This window comes from Gossypium raimondii, chromosome 13, assembly GCF_025698545.1.
Source record: "Gossypium raimondii isolate GPD5lz chromosome 13, ASM2569854v1, whole genome shotgun sequence".
NCBI classification, from domain to species: domain Eukaryota; kingdom Viridiplantae; phylum Streptophyta; class Magnoliopsida; order Malvales; family Malvaceae; genus Gossypium; species Gossypium raimondii.
This window is the reverse complement of record NC_068577.1, coordinates 12,209,328-12,234,017: the sequence shown is the minus strand read 5'-3', so window position 1 is coordinate 12,234,017 and position 24,690 is coordinate 12,209,328. Positions and strand designations below refer to the sequence as shown.

General features: G+C 32.6%; 1 protein-coding gene across 1 annotated transcript; it reads left to right on the top strand.

Moving 5' to 3' along the window:
• The first annotated feature begins 496 nt into the window (after window positions 1–496).
• On the top strand, window positions 497–4,763 carry LOC105783765 (probable methyltransferase PMT2). Its single transcript, XM_012609408.2, has 7 exons — window positions 497–788; window positions 1,024–1,689; window positions 1,807–2,017; window positions 2,160–2,454; window positions 3,002–3,391; window positions 3,766–3,843; window positions 4,122–4,763. Exons 2-7 carry the CDS (start codon window positions 1,045–1,047, stop codon window positions 4,351–4,353), a joined length of 1,851 nt encoding a protein of 616 aa, XP_012464862.1. The 5' UTR covers window positions 497–788; window positions 1,024–1,044; the 3' UTR covers window positions 4,354–4,763.
• Window positions 4,764–24,690: the final 19,927 nt, after the last annotated feature.

Below are 24,690 nucleotides of genomic sequence, written 5' to 3'. Positions count from 1 at the left end.
ACACTTATTTTATATATTTTACATGTGATTAAAGTTGAAGCTAACCATCATCAACTGATGAAAAATTTGATTCAAACGGGAAGCGTTTATTTACAATTAAACCCCAAAAATAGAAGATAAGCCATATGTAAATTATAATTAAAAATTAGATCAAAATATTTCATAAATTTAAATTTTAGTAAGAATTTAGCTCCTCCACTTTTTAGAATTCAAGTCCAATTATTATGATTGTTAATATTATTTTGTTAAATTGATTCACTTCAACGTAATTTTTTCAATTATATTGTTATTAAGTGATTTTTTAGTTCAAAATGTTGCACCTATCAATTTAACCCAAAAATTAATTATGTTAACAATTGGAATCAAAATTTAAAATCTGAAAAAGTAGAAAAATAAAACTACAATAACTAAATTTTAAATTTATAAAGTTTACAGGGATTTATGAGATATTTTAACATATATATCAACTGAAATTCGTATGGAAAGGCTCACGTTTTCAAACATCTTGGGAGCCTTTTTTATCGCAATCCCCATTAATCAAGCGACGTACAGAGCACAAAGTTTTTGTGCTTTTATATTATATAATTTTCTTCTGATTTTGATCTTTCTTCTTCGATTTCGCTGTTTATGAGAAAAGATTAGGGTTTTCTCTTTTTAAGTGTTCCATTTACATGTCTCCTTCTTTTTTCCGAGTTATAATAGCCGCTACTTCTCTCATTATCGTTAAAAGATTTCATTTTTGTTTTTGAGATCGCTAACCATTGATTTAGTTTTTTTGATGCGATTGGGTAAGTGCTCTGACATTTCTTTTCTTTCTATTCATCATGATTTTTTTTTTATGATTTAAAGAAATTCTTTTTTTTTTCTTCTCAAGAATGGATTTACTGAAATGAGCTCTTCGCTAGTTTGCGTAAAACTAACGTTAAATCCACTGATCTTTGTTTCTGAATCTCTGACGATCCGTAAAGATTTAGCTTTCTTTTTCTTTTTCCATTGATCTAAAATTTGGAAACTAATTTGCAGGTTAAAAATATTTAAAAGAAAATGGCACTGAAACCGAATTCAACCGACACAAGAACTAGGAGTTCGATTCAAATATTCATTGTTGTGGGATTATGTTGTTTCTTCTACATATTAGGAGCATGGCAAAGGAGTGGTTTCGGTAAAGGGGATAGTATAGCTTTAGAAATGACTAAACATAGCGCAGATTGCAGCATTGTCCCTACCTTAAACTTCGAAACCCACCACGCTGGTGAAGTTGGGAACGTAGATGAATCCGAAAAGCCCAAATCTTTCGAGCCCTGTCATCCCCGTTACGTTGATTACACGCCATGCCAAGATCAAAGTCGTGCCATGACGTTTCCTAGGGACAACATGATATATCGGGAGAGGCATTGTCCGAGAGAGGAAGAGAAGTTGCATTGTCTTGTCCCGGCGCCTAATGGATATGTGACTCCGTTTCCTTGGCCTAAGAGCAGGGATTATGTGCCTTATGCTAATGCACCCTATAAGGCCTTGACCATTGAGAAGGCTATTCAGAATTGGATCCAATATGAGGGTAATGTGTTTAGGTTCCCGGGTGGAGGAACGCAGTTTCCACAAGGGGCTGATAAGTATATTGATCAGCTTGCTAAGGTCATTCCGATTACTAATGGGATGGTTAGGACTGCACTCGATACTGGTTGTGGGGTATGTCATATTTGTCATCCTCTTGAAAGCTTTTCAATTGATCTTTTTTTGTACTCTTGGAGTTTTTCTTTGTGATCTATGTAGGTACTGAGTCTAGCAATTGGTTCTTTTTCATAGGTTGCAAGCTGGGGTGCGTACCTTTGGAGTAGAAATGTTATTGCCATGTCATTTGCGCCTAGAGATTCACATGAAGCACAGGTTCAATTTGCTCTTGAAAGAGGTGTACCTGCTGTTATTGGTGTTCTTGGGACCATCAAGATGCCATATCCATCTAGAGCTTTTGATATGGCTCACTGTTCTCGTTGCTTGATTCCATGGGGAGCAAATGGTAAGTCATATATCTTATATTTAAGTTAAAAAAATGTTTTGGTATTTTAGGTAGATTGTCTGTTTTGGTGTTGCATTAGTGAAAACTTTTTAGGGATGAAGTTGAGTAACTGATGCACCATAATGGTTTTGTCTGTTGGCAGATGGAATGTACATGAAGGAGGTTGATCGTGTTCTTAGACCTGGTGGTTACTGGGTACTTTCTGGCCCACCAATTAATTGGAGGAACAATTACAGAGCATGGCAACGTCCCAAGAAGGAACTTGAGGAGGAACAGAAAAAGATCGAGGAAGTTGCCAAACTTCTTTGCTGGGAGAAAAAACATGAGAAGGGTGAAATTGCCGTTTGGCGAAAGAGGGTCAATGATGAAGCTTGTAGTGGTAGACAACATAATTCACAAGCTAATTTCTGCAAAGCTGAAGAAGCTAATGATGTATGGTATGAGCTGCGCTTGGAACTTTTAGAATCATACAGTTTGCAATAAAAACAATATCACTTGTTCAAGTTACATGCAGGAAAACAGTTGGAGGAGTTAAAATTGCAGTGAAGTATATTGCCTCTGCTCTGTCAATGTTTATGCCTGCATTCATATTAGCTTCACACCTGTTTGCATATATTATAGTTAATCATGTCATTGTAACAGAACTGCCTTAGCCCTTCAAACATTAGAAGTTGGTACCTGCAATGCATGTCTCATGACTTGGAACCTATTTCTCTAGTCTAGCAGTTTATTAATATCATCAAGTCTGTAAACCAACTTCACTAATTCCCCTCTGTTATTCTTAAGCTAGCATGTGATCCATATGTGGGATCTGAAACCTTTTAGTTTCAGGGTTTCTTTCTTGCATTTCTTTCGGGGTTTTTAAAACCAACTGATATATTTCTACAATTTATGTTGCATGGGCATTGCATTGGATCTGAGTAATCTAATTCCTTTTAGAGCTTAAATTTCATTTGAATCAACTTCTCTTGTGATGTTTGCTAGGTACAAGAAAATGGATGCCTGCCTTACTCCATATCCAGATGTTAGTAACCCAGAGGAAGTTGCTGGCGGGAAACTGAAGCCATTCCCAAAGAGGCTATATGCCGTCCCTCCTAGAGTTGCTAGTGGAAGTGTTCCTGTAGTTTCTGTTGAAACATACCAAGGGGACAATGAGAAGTGGAAGAAGCATGTTGGTGCTTATAAGAAAATCAATAGACTTATAGACTCTGGGCGGTATCGTAATATTTTGGATATGAATGCTGGGTTGGGAGGATTTGCTGCAGCTCTTGACTCCCCTAAATTGTGGGTCATGAATGTCATGCCCACTATAGCAGAGAAAGATACCCTCGGTGTTATATTTGAACGTGGATTAATTGGCATCTATCATGACTGGTAAGGCTTACTAAATTTTGGCTTGATTTGTGATGGCTTCTGTTCAAAAGTGTTTTTGTTCTCTTTTCTTTCCAATTGTAATGCTAATTAGTTTTTGCCGGAACTTCCTTTTAATTTCCCCTATAATATCTGATATCCTTTTAGTCTCCGTTTTAGGCTATGAACTTGAAGTGAAACTAAATGAATATCTTCTAGCGATTTGTAGACTTTATTTGCTTGCCAGAAAATCACTGCCTTGCTTATTAATTTACCTGGCTACAGTTGAGCTATTCTCCATTGTCCTTACTTCAATGCTTTGAAAACTAATAATGTTTGTTCACTTAATATGGTGGCATAAACTTGAACTTGGTTTTTGTTGTCTTGTTCTGGTTCAGGTGTGAGGCTTTCTCCACGTATCCAAGGACATACGATCTCATTCATGCTCATGGTCTTTTCAGTTTGTACAAGGACAAGTGAGTATCCATAGTTAAATGTGCATTCCATTGATGTACATGAGTTCATGTTTGTTAACTAGTACTTTTCTGTACTCGTGTATTGATTGGTTCGAGTCACTTCTAGACATGTGATATGTTTTCACCATAGTTCCTAACAAAAACCTATATCCCTGTGTATTTATTTGTTCTGCAATTTCTATAGTTTGAAATCTCTGTATAGAGCCCACCATTGTTAGAGCTATATCACATCCCGTTTCTTATCATTAGAACTTAATATATTTATCCAATGTTTGCAGATGTAATCTGGAGGACATTCTATTGGAGATGGACCGAATTTTGCGTCCAGAAGGCGCGGTTATATTCCGCGATGAGGTAGATGTTCTAATTAAAGTCAAGAAGATAACTGCAGGCATGAGGTGGGATACTAAGATGGTTGACCATGAAGATGGTCCATTAGTTCCTGAGAAGATATTGGTTGCTGTTAAGCGATATTGGGTTGTAGGTGCAAACTCGACATCCGTGCAGTGATCGGCAGAGGAGAGAGCAGACTTTGAAACCTCGTCGTTATCTGAGCCACCAATGCTTTCTGTTACACGAAGTTTGTGACATGAATCCGATTAATTCCCGGCCTGAAATTTTTTTTTCTGCTTGATTGTGCCGGTGTTAGGGAGGCGGGTCACAAGATTTCAGGTAACAAACTATGGATGGATCATCGATCACTGTGGGTTCATTTGTATTAAATTATAAACAGACAGCTATAGAAAGCTTTAAATCTAGTTTTGGTCTTATTTGCAAAATGTTAGCTCGAGAAGTTAATGCATGTTCTTGTCTGTCAAGGTTTTCTTTATTTTTTTGATGATGCCTAGATTAACCCTAAGAATAATAAGTATATGTATTAAAACATTTATTATGTTACAAATATATATTTTTTATTGAAATTGTGTTATTCAATTTGTGACAGAAACGTTTTTAAAATAGTCTATATAGATATTTTTGGGAAAATAAGGCGTATAAGCTGATTTTGAAATTTATTTAGGCCTTTAGGTCGGTTTTAAAATTATTTAGGGAAATAGGTCGATTTTAAGAGAAAGCTCGCTTAACCATACATGTTTCAGGAAAGCTCGCCTAGCTGAACGTGCTAAGTTGCAATTTTTTACTTTTTTAGTACAACTAATTTTTTTAGTTGGATGGTTAAATGTTGGTGGTTTAATCTTTAAGTCCCAATTTTGATTCCTTTTCACTCACACTTATATTTTTTATTTTATGTTGTTTTAATCTTCTTTTTAATGAATGTATTTGACATATTAGCATATTTGGTTAAATGGTTAAATAATAATGATTTCATCATTGAGACCCAAGTTCAATTTCTTTTCCTAAACACATTTGTAATTTTTATTTCATATTGTTTCAAGTTTTTTAATTAATAAATATATTGTTATCAATTTTTCAATTTTAATTTATAACTCTTTTATTCATAAAATCAAATAATTATTACAAATATGATTATTTTAGTAAATTAGTAAATATTTTTGTATGTGTATTTAAAATATTTTACATATAAACATAATGGTATTTCAAATAATTAATTGAAATATTTTACATATAAAAATAATAATTATATTTGAAATAATTATTTTATTTTATAATTTTAGAAATCACCATACCCACAATATACGTGGAGAAAATAAATATGACATAAATATTATATATAAAGAAAATATATCAAAAAATTAGTTGATGTTTATATTATATATAAAGGAGTTATTGATTTCAAATATTTTTAACATAATGATATATGTAAAGTATATATTTTATTATATAATTACATATTTATTATTTGATTTTATGAATAAAAGAGTTATTAATTAAAACAATGAATTAAAATAAAAATTAAAAACAATATATTTATTAATTAAAAAGAGAGCTTAAAACAGTATGAAATAAAAACTACAAATGTGTTTAGAAAAGGAATTGAAATTGGGATGAAATTATTATTATTTAATAATTTAATTAAGGAAGCTAATATGCTAAAAACATTCATAAAAAAAGAAACTTAAAACAACATGAAATAAAAAATATAAATGTGAAATAATTATTATTTAATCATTTAACTAAGGAAGCTGATATGTTAAAAACATTCATTAAAAAAAGAAGCTTAAAACAACATGAAATAAAAAATATAAATATGAGTGGAAGAGGAATCCCACTAGTACTTAACCATCTGACTAAAAAATTTAATTATATTAAAAAAGTCAAAAATTGCAAGTTAAAGGGAAAGCGTGTTCTGCTAGGTGAGTTTTCCTGACACGTGTATGGAAAGCTCACCTAGTTGGACAAACTTTTTCTCAAAATCGACCTATTTCCCTAAATAATTTTAAAACGGGTCAGAAGATCTAAATAAATTTCAAAATCGACCTATAGGCCTTATTTAGCCGATATTTTTCTATCATTAAAATAGTTTGTAGGTATTAAAAAAAATTTTCATACAGAAGATGAAGAGTTTATATTATTTGTCTTATATCAAATGATATTTTTGAAAATAATAATAATTATTGATAGAGTAATTAAAAATGTAAATAATTTTGTTAATTAAATTTTAGTTGTGTTGGTAAGATTAAGATTTTGTGCATTTAACTTTATATTATTTATAATTGTTTTAGATGTTGTTGATATTAACTTAATGAGATAGTCAAGTAATTATATATCGAATTTTATGGGTTAAATTTTACAAATATGTCGAGAAAATTTATTTAAGAAACTAAGCTATTTTTTTTAAAATTTATTGATCTATATTGTTTTTGGAAAGAGAAAGAAAAATGCATTTTGTAGGACGCGTTTTCACTGCCACATCAATGAAAATGCACCCTATAGGACATGTTTTCCTTTCAACGGTAACTATTCCAACGATAATTTTTCCAACGACTAAAAGGATTTCAACAGCAAAAAATTTTCCTATATAAACCCCTCCAAACTTCATTCTTTTCAACCAAATACTCAATACTAATTCCTCTATCCTAAATTTCCAATTTTCAATTTTCAATTTTCAATTTTCAATTTTCAATCCTCAATTATTTTTTAATTATTTTTTTAATTTTATTCTCTTCGATTTTATTTTATTCATTATAATTTTTAAATGGCAAATCAACTTATTCGTTTGTGTAACACCTATAACCCGATCCGGTCGTCAGACTCGAGTTACGAAATGCAATAGTTATAACCGGAATAGAACACATTCGAATCACATTAATTATCTCAAATAAACATAGAATACTTCATAAATGCATAATTATTGTACAAATTTAACAAAAATCATCCAAACATAGTCAATTCAATTTATGATTAACAAATACATCATTTCTCATATTATATACGGGCTTATGTATGCTCCAATACCATCCAGAATTTAACGAGGATTAATTTGTAACATTTTCAAATTTTTAGTTCAATTATAAATCAAAACAATTCAGAGCTCAATTTAATCATCATACATCAATAGTCAATCATTATTCATAGCATATATGTGAAAACGAAACTTAAATCGGGTCCATGGGACCTTAAAAATAGTTTGGAAATAAATAGGGACTAATTTGAAACAAAACAGAAAAACGTGAAAATTTTTTAAAAATAAGGGTCACACGGCCGTGTGGCTCAAGAATATGGCCGTGTGACCAAATCGTGTACAGTTCAAAGTTAGGGGCACACGGCCATTTCTCCAGGTCGTGTAACAGCTTAATGCCGTGTGGAAAAGCTTGCACCTTAAAAGCCATGTGCCACACACGACCATGTGGCAGACCGTATCCTAGGCCGTGTGCAACCAAAATGACTTCAAAAACAAGTAATTTCAAACACCATTTATTAGGTCAAACCCAACCATTTCCAACCATTACCACCTATTCAAAACACATTCAAACATGTCAAAAACATACTAAAAACATTTAACCTAAATGCCTAATCAATATACCCTCGTTGGTACCACAATTCAAACATTTAGAATCCAACTCACATACATTATTCCCAAAACACAAAACATGTATCTATCAAGCATTTCATAACCTTAAATCACAATCAAAACCAAACTTGGAAAGGTATGAATCTTACCACTTATATACATATGGTTAAAACATACCAAAAGAGCCAAATAAACACAACCACAACATCACATAACAAAGCATGGAACAACATGTCTAATAACAAGTGAAGTTGAACTCCTAGTATATGCCACTTATAACCTAAATCAAAGTAATCACAATTTATACTGAATCGATAAATGGATAGTGTGAGCTCCGACTTGAACTTCTAACCGACATAAACTTTCGACGATCTACAAAAAAAACAACACAACGGATGTAACCAAATCTTTGCTTAGTAAGTTCATATTAAACTTAAACTTTAACTTACAGTAAAGATTGTAACTTAAACATTTTGCAATTAAAATTCATAAGCAAGGTCATGAGTTCATTATTAACCTATACATATAACAAGTCTCACAAGGTTAGTGAGTTCACATTTATGAAACTTATAACTTTATCATGTCATAAAACATATACAAGTAAACACATTTGATATATCATTCATTCAACATTTATTCATTTAACAATTCACATTTCCATTTTAAGTGTTCATTTCAAATGTCCTTCTTACATATCTATCCATATAAGCATTTCATAAACCACGTCATATAATTATTTCCATATAACCAATTCATATAATTATTTCGTTTATCTGCTTCCGTATAACTGATTCATATAACCATTCCATATATCTATTTCTACATAACCAATTCATATAGCCATTTCAAAGTATTAACACCTTAACACAACATGATTCAACAATTCCAAGTCAGTAAACAACAATATATGGATATTCAAAATTCATATTTTTTTTATCAATTTTAATGAAACAGTTTAACACTGCACAATCTTTGTTTTTCCAATGGAACTTTGTAAAAGAACTCAATACACAAGTCCAAGAAACAGATAATGCTCATTTGAGCTAATCGCAGAAATATACGTGTCAGGTTACCCATCCGAGCTAAACCAATGACAACACAAAAAAATAGCCTGGCTAGAGCTATATATATATACATGTAAGGTTACCGGTCCAAGCTAAACCTTTAAAACGACAACAAATTACTAGTCTAGGCTAAATCTGTGTCACATGTATATCCGAGCCCGCAACAAATGCTAGAGCTCAGTCCAGAACGGGAATCATTCAGAAACCTCATGTATGAGACTTTTACTCAATCCATCGGAATTATCACATAATTCAATTTATTACCACATAGTCTGATTTCTAATTTCAATAGTTTATCTACAATTAATTAACAACATTTAATAACGAATTGTAATTACGGAAGATAGTATGAACTTACCTGTCGAAGTGATTCAACTATGAGGGACTGATCGATAATTTTTCCTTTTCCTCGTAGATCCTTAGATCGTTGAGATTCTTGATCGAAAGTATAATTTAATTTAATTAAAACTATTCGAACCACATAAATAGTCAAATTTATGCATTTAATCCCTTTTAATCACATTTTACAAATTTACCCCTAAACTTTACCCTTTATGCAATTTAGTCTTTAAACTCGAAACTATCAAATTGAACACAATTAAGCTTAAATCAAGCTAGCTGAATTTCTTATAATCCTTGAACCCATATATTTCTCAATTTCACAAAAATCCCATGTAATTTTACTAATTTAATAATTAAATCCTTAATTATCAAAGTCACTAAAATTTCTTTACAAAATAATATTATTTAGCTATCAAGCTTACAAAACTATCATAAAACTTCAAAAGTCTCACAAATTCAAGAATGTCACTTTTCAGAACATTTAACAGTTTCACAAATTAACACCTGGGTTAGCTGGACCTAATTGTAATGATCACAAAAATATAAAAGTTACTAAAAATGAGTCCCGAAAATACTTACATGCAAGGAATAAAAATTAGTCGAATTCTCCAATCTTTCATCCATGGAGTTTCGATGTTGAAAGAAAAAAAATGAAAGTGGAAGATGATGTTTTTGTTTTTTCTTGTCATCGATTTTTATTCCAATATTTGAAATTAAATATTAGGCATGTGCTAAAATTTATAAATTCATACTACAATTGTATGGATGCTATATGCAGATCCGAGGATTCAAGAATACGTCCTGGCTGAATTTTTGGTCAATCGCAACATCTGTCACGTGAAAGTGCCATCGATTGTTTTTGCAACAGTCAATATGCATGAATTTGACCGAGTGATTGGACAGTTTGGGTGTACACAACATATTTCACCACCACCCTAGGAGCTCGATGACTTGCACAAGATTTACATGCGGGGGAGACTCGAGGAAGATTTGCCAATATTCCAGAAGAAGTATATCGATATTTGGCAGCATAGGTACGATTACTTACTAACACGTAAACCATTTCTCATACTGGATTTGGTGACATCTCTTAATTACATGGATTGGTTCAGGTATAACGGCAAGTCGTATCTACTGCCAACTTCAGAAAAGAGTAGGCAACATCATCGTAAGAGGCCAAGATGAGGGCCCATCAATCCTAGGTCAGAGAAGATGTCGCGGGGGGATCAACATCTGCTTCATCTGCACTGGAGGACCTGATTTTCGTGCAACCTCCTGGGCTGTATGGTTCATTTATTTTTGGTTCTAACCCAGTTTATTTGACACAAGCATCACAACACGCACACTCATTCCTCGCATCAACACCTTCAGCTCCAGTTTATTTTACACAAGTACCACAGCACACACAACCATTCTTTACATCAACACATTCAACACCAGTTTATTTTACACAAGCACCATAACACACACAATAATTCCCTGCATCAACATCTTCTTTAGGGGTATATTTCACATGATCGGTTTATTTTACACAAGCACCATAACACACACAATAATTCCCTGCATCAACATCTTCTTTAGGGATATATTTCACATGATCGCCGCCCACCTATCATATTACATGCCGGTCTCGCTAGCAACATTGGCACATTTGGTATTGCGGACAATTGCTACCATTTATTTGTAATCGGCCCATGCAACACCACATAATCATCCACCGATAGTGTCGCAAACACCCCCAGCATCATTATTCTACCAAGGTCAGTCATCTTCGCAATTAGGGGTGAGCATTCGATCGAATCGAATCGAATCGAATCGAAAATTTTTGAGTTAATCGAGTTTTCGAATCTCATTTTATCATCCTAACTTTATTTAAAGTTGTCACGAATCGAGTCGAGTGAGATGAATTCGAATCGAATAGAATATATTTGTTCCAGTTAATTTTTAAAAAATAATTTTGGGTTCTTGTAACCACTGTCACCCATCGTAATAAAATTTGTCCACCTTAATCAAATTTTTATTAACTTTCATCACCTCATAATTTATTTATTAATTTTTATATATTGGTTAGCTTCTCTGCTTGCTTAGTTGTTTCAATTATCTTCATATTCTTGTCACTATATATTTTGGAATTAAAAATATATTAAATGTAAAAATATGATTTTTAATAAAAGTTATTTTAAAAATAAAATGTGAAATTGATACCAATATAAAATTTTAATACTGAATATTTTATGGCATAATTAATAATTCAATTTTAATATAAATATTCAATATAACTAAACAATTCAATAATATAAATAATATTAAATGTGAAATTTAATTTAATAATATAAATAGTAGATATAAATAAAATTATTACTATTTATGTTTAGTGATTTTTTTTGATAATTTTGATTTTTTATTTGAGAGTAAAGGGTGAGAAGTAAAAGTTTAGGGGGAAAATAAAAAGTTTTGGAGAACAAAAATTTGAGGGAAAGTAAATAGGGGAGTAAAATTTTGGAGGGAAAATATTTAAAAAAATTGGAGGGGGGAGGGTTTGGGGTAGATGGGAGGTGGGATGTGGGATGGGAAGGGTGTAATAGGCCCAATTTGCCCGGGCCCATTCAGAATAAGCAGAAAAAAAAACCAAAAAAATAATTAAATGTCCATAGTCTAAATACATGGGCCCAACGTGGCCCAGACCGTTTTAACCTAAACTACCCAAATTTAACCCACTATCTAAAAAACCCAATCAGCCCAAAGTTAAGAAAACAAGAAACCCTAGGGTTTCTGCAAACTCCAGCCGCCGCAACAGTAGCCTTCACGCGTCGTGCCACGTCACCGTACGGCCTCCGTACACTCCATGCACATGCAAAGGACAAACAAACAAGCAGCAAAAGGAATATAAAACAAAAAAGAGCAACAAAAAAGAAAATAGGAAAAGAGGGCAGAGAAAAATATATGTATTTTTGATTTATTTTTTTTCTTTTCTTTTCGATTCGGCTATATAAAAGCCATTTTTCAGTATTTGTAGAGTAGGAGGAGAACCCTCACGGATACAGTATCAAATATACGCAGAAAATCAATACAAAAAAAGGAGGTTTTCTTTTTCTTCCGTTCTGTTTTCTTCTCCGATGGCTTTTCTTTCTTTTTCCGTTTGTTATTAACCTCATATATAAGTATATATAGAGCAAATAAAAAAAGGAGGGAGTTAGAGGTCTTACCTGGAGACGCCCTCGGATCCGCGTGAAAAGGAGCCGAAAAGTCCTTTGTGGTGAGGCTCCGACCACCGTTCACGGTGGAATTGCGGCGGAGGAGCGGTGTAAAGAGCTAGGGCCGAAACCCTAGCAGAGAAGCCTCAGTTTTTTTTTTACTTTTTTTTCAAGAGCTGTCAAATGTTTTTTTTTTTTATGAAAATTTGGTTTAAATAGAAATTCCAAACGGCGCCGTTTAAAGGCCTTTGACCTACGCGGTGACCCGACCCGAGGGAAGGATCCGCGCGTTTCATTTGAATGGCCTATTTGCGCCACTGGTTCCTCTGTTTTAGTTCATATTTCTAATTGTGTTTTCTTTATTTGTTAATTTTATCCAATGCATTTTGGATTCTGCTCACTTTAGTCCTTCCCATAGTGCAGCGTTTCGAGGTGTTGGGATTATTTCCCCTTTTGATCCCTCGTGTTATTCGCGCGTCTCACTTTAGTCCCTTTTTTTATTTATTTTAATTCTCTTTGTGGCTCTTTAATTTTATTTTAATCGAATTTTGACCCCGCATTTTATTTTTAATTTCTTTTGTTTCTTGTTAATTCGGTTCTAATTATGGTTGGATCCTTTTATTATTTAGTTCAATAATTAATTTGTTGAAGTTATGTTATTCAAATTTTATTTATCTATATTTTTCATATGTATATATATTATTTTACGTGCTATACTTTAATTTTTCTTATATATTATAATCATATGTATTAGTGTTAAATTTCATTATGTATTATTTTTAAGTCACAATATATTATTAGCATCATAATTTTTCATGTATTATTAGCTTAGATTTATTATGTATTTGTTTTCAAATTCATTATGTATTATCATTTCAAATTTGTTATGCATTATTATTTTATTTTTTTAAAAAAGGTATTACGTATTAATATATATATATTGTGCATCAAAATTTAATTTAACATCATTATACATTTTATTGATTCAATGATTTATACTTATGCTTCAATGTCTTTGTATTTTTACATGCATTACTATATTTTAAGAATTTTCACAGTAGAAACTATTTTATACGTATATATGACTTATATTAAATTACTATTAATTTCACAATTATTATCATTATTAATTTTAAGTTGTTCCTCTAACAAGCTTTTGTATATATATTTTCGAACCTAATTATATGTATATATAGTTTATTTTTTTAAAAGGAAAAGGGGAGACCTTGTTTTATATTTGGCCTACTTGTATTTATTGATTATTTGTCATTCACTAATGTCTATTATGAGTTATCCTTTTGCGTTATACATTGTCATTCCATGTCGTTTTATTCATCGAAAGGATTACATTTTATTTAAATATCAAAATCAATTCATTCAAAAGTCTTTCAAAATAGCGCGACACTCGGGATTTGACATCTTCAAAAAGATTGTGTCTTAACTTACTGGATTCCAATCTTTCTCGGGACCTAAGTAACCAAATATCCTTTTTAATGCAAACATACAAATTTCAAATATAAAAACTCATTCTCGGGAATTCGATACGTTGTGTCCTAACTCATTAGATATGACATATTATTTTCTCGAGACGAGGATTCTTCTAACAAATAAAAAATAAAGGCAATATTCGATATTTAGGAATTTTGTGAAATCGAACCTTAACTTACTGGGTTTTGATTTTCTCATTTGACCCAAATAATCAGATATCCTTCTCGAAATGCATAGGTTTTTGAATCCAAAAGATAAACTTAATTTTGGGGATTTAAAATGTTGCGCTCTAACTCACTGAGTGTGACAATTTATTTCTTTGAAATGAGTGAGCCTCATCATCCAGTTCATTTTATTCAAATTTTTTTTCAAAGGATCGTATTTTAAAATCTTTTCAACATTTCGACAATAAGACATTAAACAATCAATTTGGTACCAACTTTGGGCGTTAATAGGGTGCTAACCCTTCCTCGCGCGTAACCGACTCCCGAACTTGTTTCCTCAAATTTCACAGACCAAAATCATTTTTAATGGTGAATCGATCACACCTCAATAAAAGATCGGTGGCGACTCCCATTTTCTTTTTAAAAAAAGGTCGATATATGTTTTTAAAAAAGTGGTTTCGACAAAGGGAATAAAAGTTTTAGGGGAAAAGTGGGAGGGAGTAAAAATTTTGGGGGGAAATAAAAGGTTTTGAGGGTTTTTGGGAGTAAAATTTTGAGAAAAGGTAAATGGGAGATTAAAATTTTGGTGGGAAATGGATTTTGGGTAGATTGGGGGGTTGGGAGGGGAGTAAAAGTTTTGGGGGGAAAGTGGGAAGGAGTAAAAGTTTTGAGGGAAAAGCAAAAAGGTTTGGGAGTTTGGGGTAAAAATGTTAAATATTATAGTTTGATATTCGAATTATTCGAGTTATTCGAATTCAAAAACTCAACTAGATTCGAACTCGAAATTTGAAAAAAAAATTCGACTTGATTCGAATAACTCGAATAACTCGATTCGTTTAACTCAAAATTCAAATTTTTTTTCAATTTTTTCGAGTCGAATCGAGTTTTGCTCACCCCTATTCGCAATCGCTAACTCAAATAGGGGGGATTTACGATAGGCGGCTAGGACATGGTCACAATCAACGACGAAAGAAGGAGATGATTGTAGCGTTCAATCCTAACATGCACGTAAAGATGAAGACGAAGTTAATGAGGAGCTGCCAACCCAATAGTGTAATGGAACCCTAGGCATGTGGAACGACAAAAATGTACAAGTGTACATAATCATTAACAAGTAATAAAGTGAAAAGTAAATGTCGAGTTACTGTACTCACAGGGATTGTGAAAGAAAAAATATTTATCAAATGGAACTTTAAACAATTTAATAAAGGTAAAATATGTTGATTTGAATAAGTGATCTAAAAACTAAAAGTTAACTAAGTAATTAATCTAAGAAAAATAAAAAGTAAAAATTCCAATACACGATTTCTAAAAATGAGTTTAATCAATATGACATAAATGTGTTAGATCAATTACACTCCTTAACTCAAAATTACTAAACCCTTGGCCGGCCACGCATTGAGCAAGTTTGAGTGATTCAAACTTGCTATTTTTAGCTTGGGGCAAAAAGTAAAAGGCATGAAAAGTGGAGGAGATTGAATGACATTTAAGAGAAGTTCGAGGGTTGTTTTGCAAGTGTGAAAATCAGCTAAAATCAGTTAGTTGGGTCAGCTATATGGACAGTTTGGGCTGCCCCTTGTTGGATCAGTTCTCTTTTACTTAGCACAATTGGATCACTTTCTTCTTTAGGCTTATAATTAATTTTTAGCCCAATTAATTTTAGATCAAAATTAATTATAAAATATGTATAATAATCATTATTGGACCATCCTTAACTGGAAAAATAATTAGCCTTACTTTTGATTCACTTGATGCAGAAAATTGCCCCAGTGACTACCGAGCCAATTTTCACCTTTTGTGCAAAATTGTCGAAAATAAACCAAATTTGTGAAAATTCGTTCTAAAATAATTAAAATTCAATATGTTAATAATTTAATTTCAAATTAATTATTTTATAATTAAAGTATGAATTCCGATAAAAATTACTATGAAACTACATGAATTAGAGCTCAAAAGGTGCTAAAAAAGTCTATATTTTTTTGTGTTTCTACACCCCAAACTTAATTCATTGGTCAGCCTGAGTAATGCATAGATTGTAAAAAGAAATTTCTTGAAATCACCATTGAAAAATATCTGTAGAAAACATTTCCCCCACAACTATAAGTTTAGTGTAATTATGCTCAAGAACAAGAATTTTGAAATTATAAGTATACATATTGTTCAAATTATTCTCAATCATTATCATGATAACAAGAATAGACTAAATACTTTCTCAATAAAGATATCCTAATTCTTACCAATTAATTTTTATTCCTTTATTTAAGACTAAATTGCAATCTCTAAGTTTAATTTATGCCTTCGTATGTTGAACTTAGCAATTTCTCTCCATTAATGTAGGCAGCACAGAAATCTGAATCGAAAGGTCTTTTAAATAGGTTGTAATGTGGCTAGGCTACGGGTAGGTAAAAAATAGATAATTTTAAGCTAAAAACCCTAGACTCAGCTTGCATCGGACCTTCGGAATAAATACCTTCAAATTCACCAACTCATTTTGCATTTGAGTACACATGCTCTTTCTTTCTTTCTTTCTTCTTCTTTTTTTTAACACAAGCATATTACTGTATGTACTACAATTTTTGAGCATTTGATACTTCTTTTCAACTCTCCCAAACTTATATTCAGAGAATATTCTAGATAGACTAAATCTAGTGTTTGAGACCATTTAGAGATAATTATGAGAGAAGTGATAGCTTAATATTGCAAAGGTTCAAATAAAATCAGGTCATATAGTCTCAAAGTTGGGTTTCAAGGAATAAATATCCGTTTAGGTTGGCTTGAAAGACTCAAACAGTCCAAACAAAAGCTTGCCTAAGTCATTTTCAAAATTTCATGCTTCTTAGGATTTTGCCTCAAGAAATTATTAAGTCAATTTTAGAGACTTATTCATGCATGCCTAGCTCTCCTAAAGAATTAAAAATTTTATGGTATTTTACAAACTTTATTAAGAGTAACATTTTATGTCATAATTCCACTAACATAACAATTATTAAGATAATATAACTTTATTTATACTAAAGTTTAGCATAATTAACAAAAAATCAAATTTTTGAACAAAATGTAACTTAATCATAATTATAAGAAAAATGTATTCTAAAAAGAAAGAAAAAATTCAATTTTCGGTCCCCCTACTTAAGATGAACAATGTCACCATTGTTAAAAACAATAGAGATAATGAAAATATAGAAGTTAATAGATACTATACACCAGGTAGAACCTAAGGAAATGGAGGTGAATCAAGTTTGACTGCTTAAATACCAAGTTTTTTCCCAAGCAAATCCAATCCTAGACATGTACATATCTATTGCCACACTTCTTATTTTGCAATTTGTTCAATTTTATTGATGATTTCCACCTCTTATTTTATTATGTAAGAAATAGAATCCTAATCCTAAAAAATTTAAATATCCTAATAAATAAAATAAAATAAAGTAAAGATCCCTCCCTTTTTTATTTATTTCTAGACCCCTTAGAATTCGACTCATCTTTTGCTCCATCGTCCTTGTTTTTTCTTGAATCACCTTGTTCCCTCCTTCACATTGGATTCCATGGTTCAAATATAAAATCTAGAAACTCAGGCAAAAAAAATAAATGGGTTATGAAATATTTTCATAAAGGCACTTCTCATTGAGTTGTCCTGTATTTTTTAGTATCTTCAGTAAGCTTGTTGCTGCCACTGCATATGTTGCAATATGTCCATTAACTTTGACAGCTCATCACAAAGATCTGGGCAAGACGAATGGGTTTTATACGTCGAGGTAGCCATGTTAGGTTTGGTCATTGGTTCAGGTTCTGCCTCATTAGGATCTTATTCTTTTTCTTCTTCAAGATCCTCACTCGATTCAGCTTGTTGCTGCAGAACAAAATCTCCTACTACTCGGAAGAGGTCCCAATTTGTGATTGTGCTTTGGCTATAACATGTTTTCTTTACGTTTGCAAGAATTTTAGCTCTCAAGCACAAAACTGTTATCATAAAGGGAAAGTATGTTGGACCAAAACGTTTAGCGGTGCTATTTCAAATTTTTCTCAGGATAATTTTTCCCACATCAATGGTCTTTACAGTCATAATTAAGTATAACAAGACCATTCATTCTATTGAAATTGTAGTCCCATGTGAAATAGGAAAAAGGTTGAACCGAACAAAATAAAACCATACATTCGCTAATGGTGTCAAATATTCTCTGTAACAAGTGTTTGAGTTTATTGGTACCTTCGAGAATTCTTTTTTATTTTTTAGCCTCAATGTTTTCCATTAGGAAAGAATATCGTCGTCTTCAAAATTAGGTCAATCAAAGAATTCATTAATAGTATTTGAGTTTATTGGTACCTTGAATCCTCGGATAGAGACTTCTGTTAATTCACTTGAGGTTAAATTTGCATAAAATTCATGGACTAATTCTTCGTCTACACTCGGTATTTTCTCAGAAAACACTTCCCAATTTAAAGCTTCAGCAACTTGTCTAATGCTCACCATGAAATTAGTATAGTTGCTTTCTTTCAATGTAAAACCCTTTCCTGGGAGTATTTGTTGATTTTTGAAAATGTTGTTGTATCTTGCTTCGGCTTCTTTATTGTGGAATTTGTTTTGTGATTCTTCAACTTGAACAAAGGCACGATTTCTTTTGCGAGGCATGATTTAACCTAAACATCACATAAAATAGAAACAAATAATATTTTCCCAAAATCTAATTAGCATAAAATATTAACAATTCATAAAATTGAAAAGTTAAATAATCAAATCAAATTAAAATTTAGGAGATATTTTCTTACCATCTTTGTATAAAAATTAAGAACTCAATAAATTAAGTGAACTAATAATGTCGATTTAGAGTTGGTTGGAGGGACATTATTTGGTGACTTGATGGCTGTGATTAATTGTGATAGTGTCGTGGTGCAAAGGTAGCAAGGGTCGTGCGGGTAGTGTGTTTGAAGTAGGGGTGCGCACGTGTTGAGGACAAAGAGTAGCTGCGGTGCACAAAAGCTAAGGTGCTGGAAGAAGCAATGATGGCGCGCGAATGCTAGGGTGCTAGAAGTAGTAGCGATGCTGCATGAGTAGTAGGGTGTGCAAGCAGGGCAGAGCTGTGCGAGTTGATGCGTAAGGGAGCGATGGTGCTTGAGATGGTTACTGTTGGGCATGTAGCTGTTGGTAGGTGTTATGGGCAATTGTCGGTGATGGTAGATGGGGGCCGTGACACTAAGTGTGGATGGTGTTAAGGGTGATGGAAGAAAAAAGTGAATGGGAAAGTGGTATTTAAAATGTGAGCATAGGGAAGTTTAACTTAAATTCTTAGATCAAACTCTTAAATAAATAGTGATAAAAAATATATAATATAAAGTATATTAATATATTACTTGGTATTATCTTAAAAATAAAAACTCTTAAATAAAATAGTGATAAAATACTAAGCAATTCTAATCATATACAGATCAATAACAATTAATATATATTATCCGAAATAATTATATATTAGTTGTTATCATCCTGTTATTAAAAATAAAAAATTAAAAACTTTTATTTTAGCTGTTTTAAAATATTTACGAAAAAGATGATAATATCAATATTTACAAAAAGGCTAGTCAATTATTGCAAACAATTCAATTAAGTACTTGGACTTAAAGATAATTGAAAATTGAGTTGCAAACTAAAATTTGGATCAAAATCGACCCTTTTAATCAAAAAATTTAAAAATTATTTAGTCACTTAGGAAATATTTTCTTGGAAGATTATATTAAAATCAATTTCCAAGAAATATTGGAAGGGTCACTAGCAGTCTAGCTTAAGTTCCAATCTCCTAGACAGAATTTATTTTAACATACTAATCCAAACAATATAGCCTAAGTTATTTATTTTAAAGAAAAATAAAAATTTAGGTATCCAATAATATGAACGAGGTTTTATCCCGCTCTATTACCTCATTTACCGTGAAGTTCAACAACCCCATATGGGAAGACTTGATGAATAGTGAATGGATTGGACCAACATGATTTTAACTTACCTAAAAAGAACCTTAATTTGGAATTGAACAACAAGACTTGTTGACCTGCTTCAAATTCTCGAACTCGAATGTGCTTGTCATGCCATCTTTTTAATCTTTCTTTGAATAATTTTGCATTTTCATATTAGAACATTTGAAATTCTTCTAATTCATTAAGTTGAAGCATTTGTTTCTCTTTAGTAAGCTTAAGATCCAAGTTGAGCTATTGGAAGGCCCAATAAGCTTTATATTCTAACTCCAATGGCAAATGAAAGACTTTCCCAAAACCAACCAATAGGGAGACATCCCTAAAGGTGTTTTTTGTGTTGTCCTATAGGCCCATAAAGTGTCATCCAGTCTTTTGGACCAATCTTGTCAGTTTGGACAAACTACCTTCTCGAGTATGCCTTTTATCTCTTTATTTGCCAATTCAGTTTGCCTATTTGTCTGCGGGTGGTAAGATGTGGCAACCTTATACTTTACTCCATGTCTATTGAGCAACCATTTCAACCATTTGTTCACAAAATGGGACCCCTCATCACTGATGATAGCTCTAGGAGTTCCAAACCTTATGAATACATGTTTTTGCAAAAAACTTCATTACAACCTTGGTATCGCTCATCGAATATACCTTGGCCTGAACCCACTTAGATATGTAGCCTATTGCTACCAATATATACTTGTGACCAAAAGGAGGGAATGGACCAAGAAAGTCAATACCCCAAACATCAAATAATTCTACCTCAATAATGTTTTTTCAAGGCATCTCATTTCTGTTGGTGATGTTTCCAACCCTCTGGCATCGATCACAACTCTTTACATAGACATATGCATCTTTGAACAGAGTTGGCCAAAATAATCCGGCTTGTAATACTTTGGCTACAGTACGTAAACCTTCAAAATGCCCCCCACTTAGAACTGTGTGACAATGATATAAAATTTCATGTACCTCGTTTTCTACCACGCATCTCCTGATCATTTGATATGCGCACTTTTTAAAAAGGTATGGCTCTTCCCAAAAATAGTACTTCACATCGTGAAGGAACTTTTTCTTTTGTTGATATGTCTTATCAATCAACATCAAACCACAAGTTAGATAGTTAGCAAAATTAGCAAACCAATGGGTGTTATGGATGTGATTTACCTTAAGTATGTGCTCGTCTGGGAATGCCTCTTAAATGGTTGTAAGCGGAGAAGTTCCTTCTTGTGGTTCTAATCTGGATAATGATCTGCTACCTGATTTTCTACCCCTTTTTTATCTTGAATTTATAGATCGAACTCTTGGAGTAGAAGTTAATATTTAATTGTCAAATTATCCATATAGACAGTCATTTTGGTATCTACAAGATAAGATCGAAACTTATCAAAAGCGAAAACAATAATAAGTAACTCTTTCTCTGTTATTGTATAATTCAGTTGAGCTCCTATCAGAGTCTGACTTGTGTAGTATATGGGATGAAAAAATTTGTTCCTTTGTTAGCCCATCACAACTCCTACCGCGAAGTCACTTGCGTCAAACATTAATTCAAATGGCAATTCCCAATTTAGTGTGACGATAATGGGTGTCGAAACTAATCGATTCTTCATACCATTAAAAGCTTTCGAACATTGTTCATCAAATTTGAATGTTGTTTCCTTCTCCAATAATTTACATAAGGGTTTAACAATTTTGGAGAAGTCTTTGGTGAATCTTCAATAGAATCCGACACGTCCCAAAAAGCTCCTGACACCCTTTATAGATGTTAGAGGTGAGATTTTCTCAATGACATCTACCTTTGCTTTGTCTACCTCGATTCCTTGTCTCATTTTTTGGTACCTTGGCTAGATTGTTTCTTCAAACCGCCTTGGTACCTTGGCTAGGTTGGCTAAGAAATCATCGTAGGTGTCTCCAAATAATGAAAAATCATCCATAAAACTTCCAAAAACTTTTCCACCATGTTAGTAAAAATAGCCATCATACATCTTTGAAATGTAGCAGGTGCATTACATAAACCAAATGACATGCGTCTAAATGCGAATGCACCATACGGACTTGTGAATTTTGTTTTGTATTGATCCTCCGGTGCTACTGTGATCTGATTGTACCCTGATTACCCATCTAGGAAACAGAAATAATCTCTCCTTGCAAATTTTTCCAGCATTTGATCCAAAAACGATAAAAGAAAGTGATCTTTCCTAGTCGCCTTGTTCAAATTTTGGTAATCTATACAAATTCTCCATTCCGTAATTGTTCTGGTCGGTAGCAACTCATTATTTTTGTTCCCTACGACCGTAATACATTCTTTCTTTAGAACGCACTGGACCGAATTTACCCATGAACTACTTGAGATTGGGTAAATTATACCTGTATCTAACCACTTAATGATTTCTTTCTTTACCACGTCCTTCATAATGGGGTTCAGTCTCCATTGTCCATCAATCGTCCCTTTATCACCATCTCCTAGGATTATTTGTTGCATGCACACGGATGGGCTAATACCACGAATGTCAGCTATGGTCCATCGATAGCCTTTTTGAATTGTTTCAACATTGAAATTTCCCTTCCTTCTCTTCAGTTAACTCTACTGAAACAATCATAGGTAAATTTGAAGTGTTACCCTAAATAAACATATTTTAAATGCGAGGGAAGTAACTTTAGTTCCAATTTAGGTGGCTCATCGATTAACGCTTTTGGTTGAACATGATCTCTATTTTCTAATTCCAAAAATTCAAAACGGGATTGTGAATTAAATCCCTTTTGGTTAGCTTTTAAAAAAGCTTAGTATTTCTCTCCTTATTCATTACTTAGAGAGTCTAGCATCAAAACTTGTTCTAATGGGTCCTCAACAGAGTTGAGTTCCCATTCCATGGCTAATTCTTCTAACTCAGATACTACAGAACAATCATCAACCGTGTCAAGAAATCACATAGATTTAAAAACATTAAATGTTACCTGATCATCCTAAACACAAATGGTAAGCTCTCCCTTCTGCACATCAATAAGTGTCCTTCCAATTGCTAAGAAAGGTCTTTCTAGGATGATTATCACCTCTTTATCTGCTTCAAAATCTAAGATAACAAAGTTAGTAAGGAAAATAAATTTGTCTACATGTACCAATACATCCTCAATTTTTCGTTTTGGATGTGCTAAGTATCAATCTGCTAATTGAAGCGTAACCGTAGTAGGTCTAACTTCACCTATCGCTTACTTTCTAAATATGAACATGGGCATCAAGTTGATACTTGCACCCAAATCACATAATGTCTTACCACAATAATTTGCTCCAATGTTGCAAGGTATGGTAAAACATCTAGGTTCCTTCGTCTTTGAAGGTAGTTTATCTTGTAGATATACGCTACATTCCTTCGTTAGAGCTACCGTCTCAAATTCTCCAAGTCTCTATTTCTTGGACAAGATATCCTCCATGAATTTCACATAATTTGGCATCTGCTCAAGTGCTTCTACCAACGGAATGTTGATATGAATTTGCTTGAGTACATTTAAGAACTTCTTGAACTAGATTTCCTATTTTTGCTTCTAAAGTATTTTAAGGTAGGGTGGTGGATGATTCTTAACTTGAACTGGTTGATTCATCTTTTGTGGAACTTTTTCATCTAACAAAGGTGTTAGTTTATCAAAATTGACTGGGTCAGAAGTTATCTTATCAAAATTTTTAGATTCTGGTTTTGGTGAGACTGAAATTTCAACACTTGGTTGAACTTCCACTGCAACTTGAGCATCACCTAGCTCTTCCTCAACTTTGACAATGTTATCTAATTTCTTCCTCAACTTCGACAATGCATTACAGTGTTCTTTTTCCAGATTTCTTGGATTCTCTGTATCTCTAGACAAAACACCTTGTGGTCGGCTCTTAAGTTTAGTAGTAAGTTGACCCACTTGATTTTCCAAATTCCTTAAAGTGGCATCAGTCTTTGCCATATATGCCTTCAATAGGTTCTCTAGGCTATTGGAAGGTTTAGCTTCAGTTGGTTTCTAAACTTGTTAGGTAAATACAAGTGGCTAGGTTGATCTAGGTAGTGCATAAGTGTTACCGGGTCCAGCCCCTTGGTTACTCCAAGAGAAATTTGGATGGTTTCACCAAGATGGGTTACACAAATTGGATTGCAGTCCTTGCGTTCTTCAGTTTTGGTTCTGGTTACCCATGTAATAAACAGATTTTGTGTAACACCCCGATCCGTGTCCGTTGCCTGATTAGAGTTACGAGGCATTACCGATCAAAACCTGACTCAAATTTTTTTTTATTTCACTCAACCACGAAATTTCATTCTATATATGTATATATATTATCACATAACCATTTAAAATCAAACATGCATCTTTAATTAAATTTCATATACTAACCATGTTTCAACAGTTCATCCATATCATTATCATTTACCTAATCAAAATTTAATATCATAAATCAAACATTTATCCTAGCATTTATTTCATTTCGATTTTCTAACTATACTACATATTACAAACATAGGTAATCTACCCTGTTTGGACAGCTCTTATACATCAGAAATTGAGCAGCATGTATATACCAATTTGGACAGCACTTATACACAAAATTTGACAGCATGTATATACAAAATTGGACAGCATTTATTCACCAAAATTGGGCAGCATATATATACCAATTTGGACAGCACTTATACACAAAATTTGACAGCATGTATATACAAAATTGGATAGCATTTATTCACCAA

Excerpts from the sequence above, each read along its gene's own strand:
- LOC105783765 (XM_012609408.2), top strand. The coding sequence starts at position 1,045 with ATGGCACTGAAACCGAATTCAACCGACACAAGAACTAGGAGTTCGATT. Across the intron at positions 2,018-2,159 it reads GATTCCATGGGGAGCAAATG|ATGGAATGTACATGAAGGAG; the intron begins GTAAGTCATATA and ends GTCTGTTGGCAG. Across the intron at positions 3,844-4,121 it reads TTCAGTTTGTACAAGGACAA|ATGTAATCTGGAGGACATTC; the intron begins GTGAGTATCCAT and ends CAATGTTTGCAG.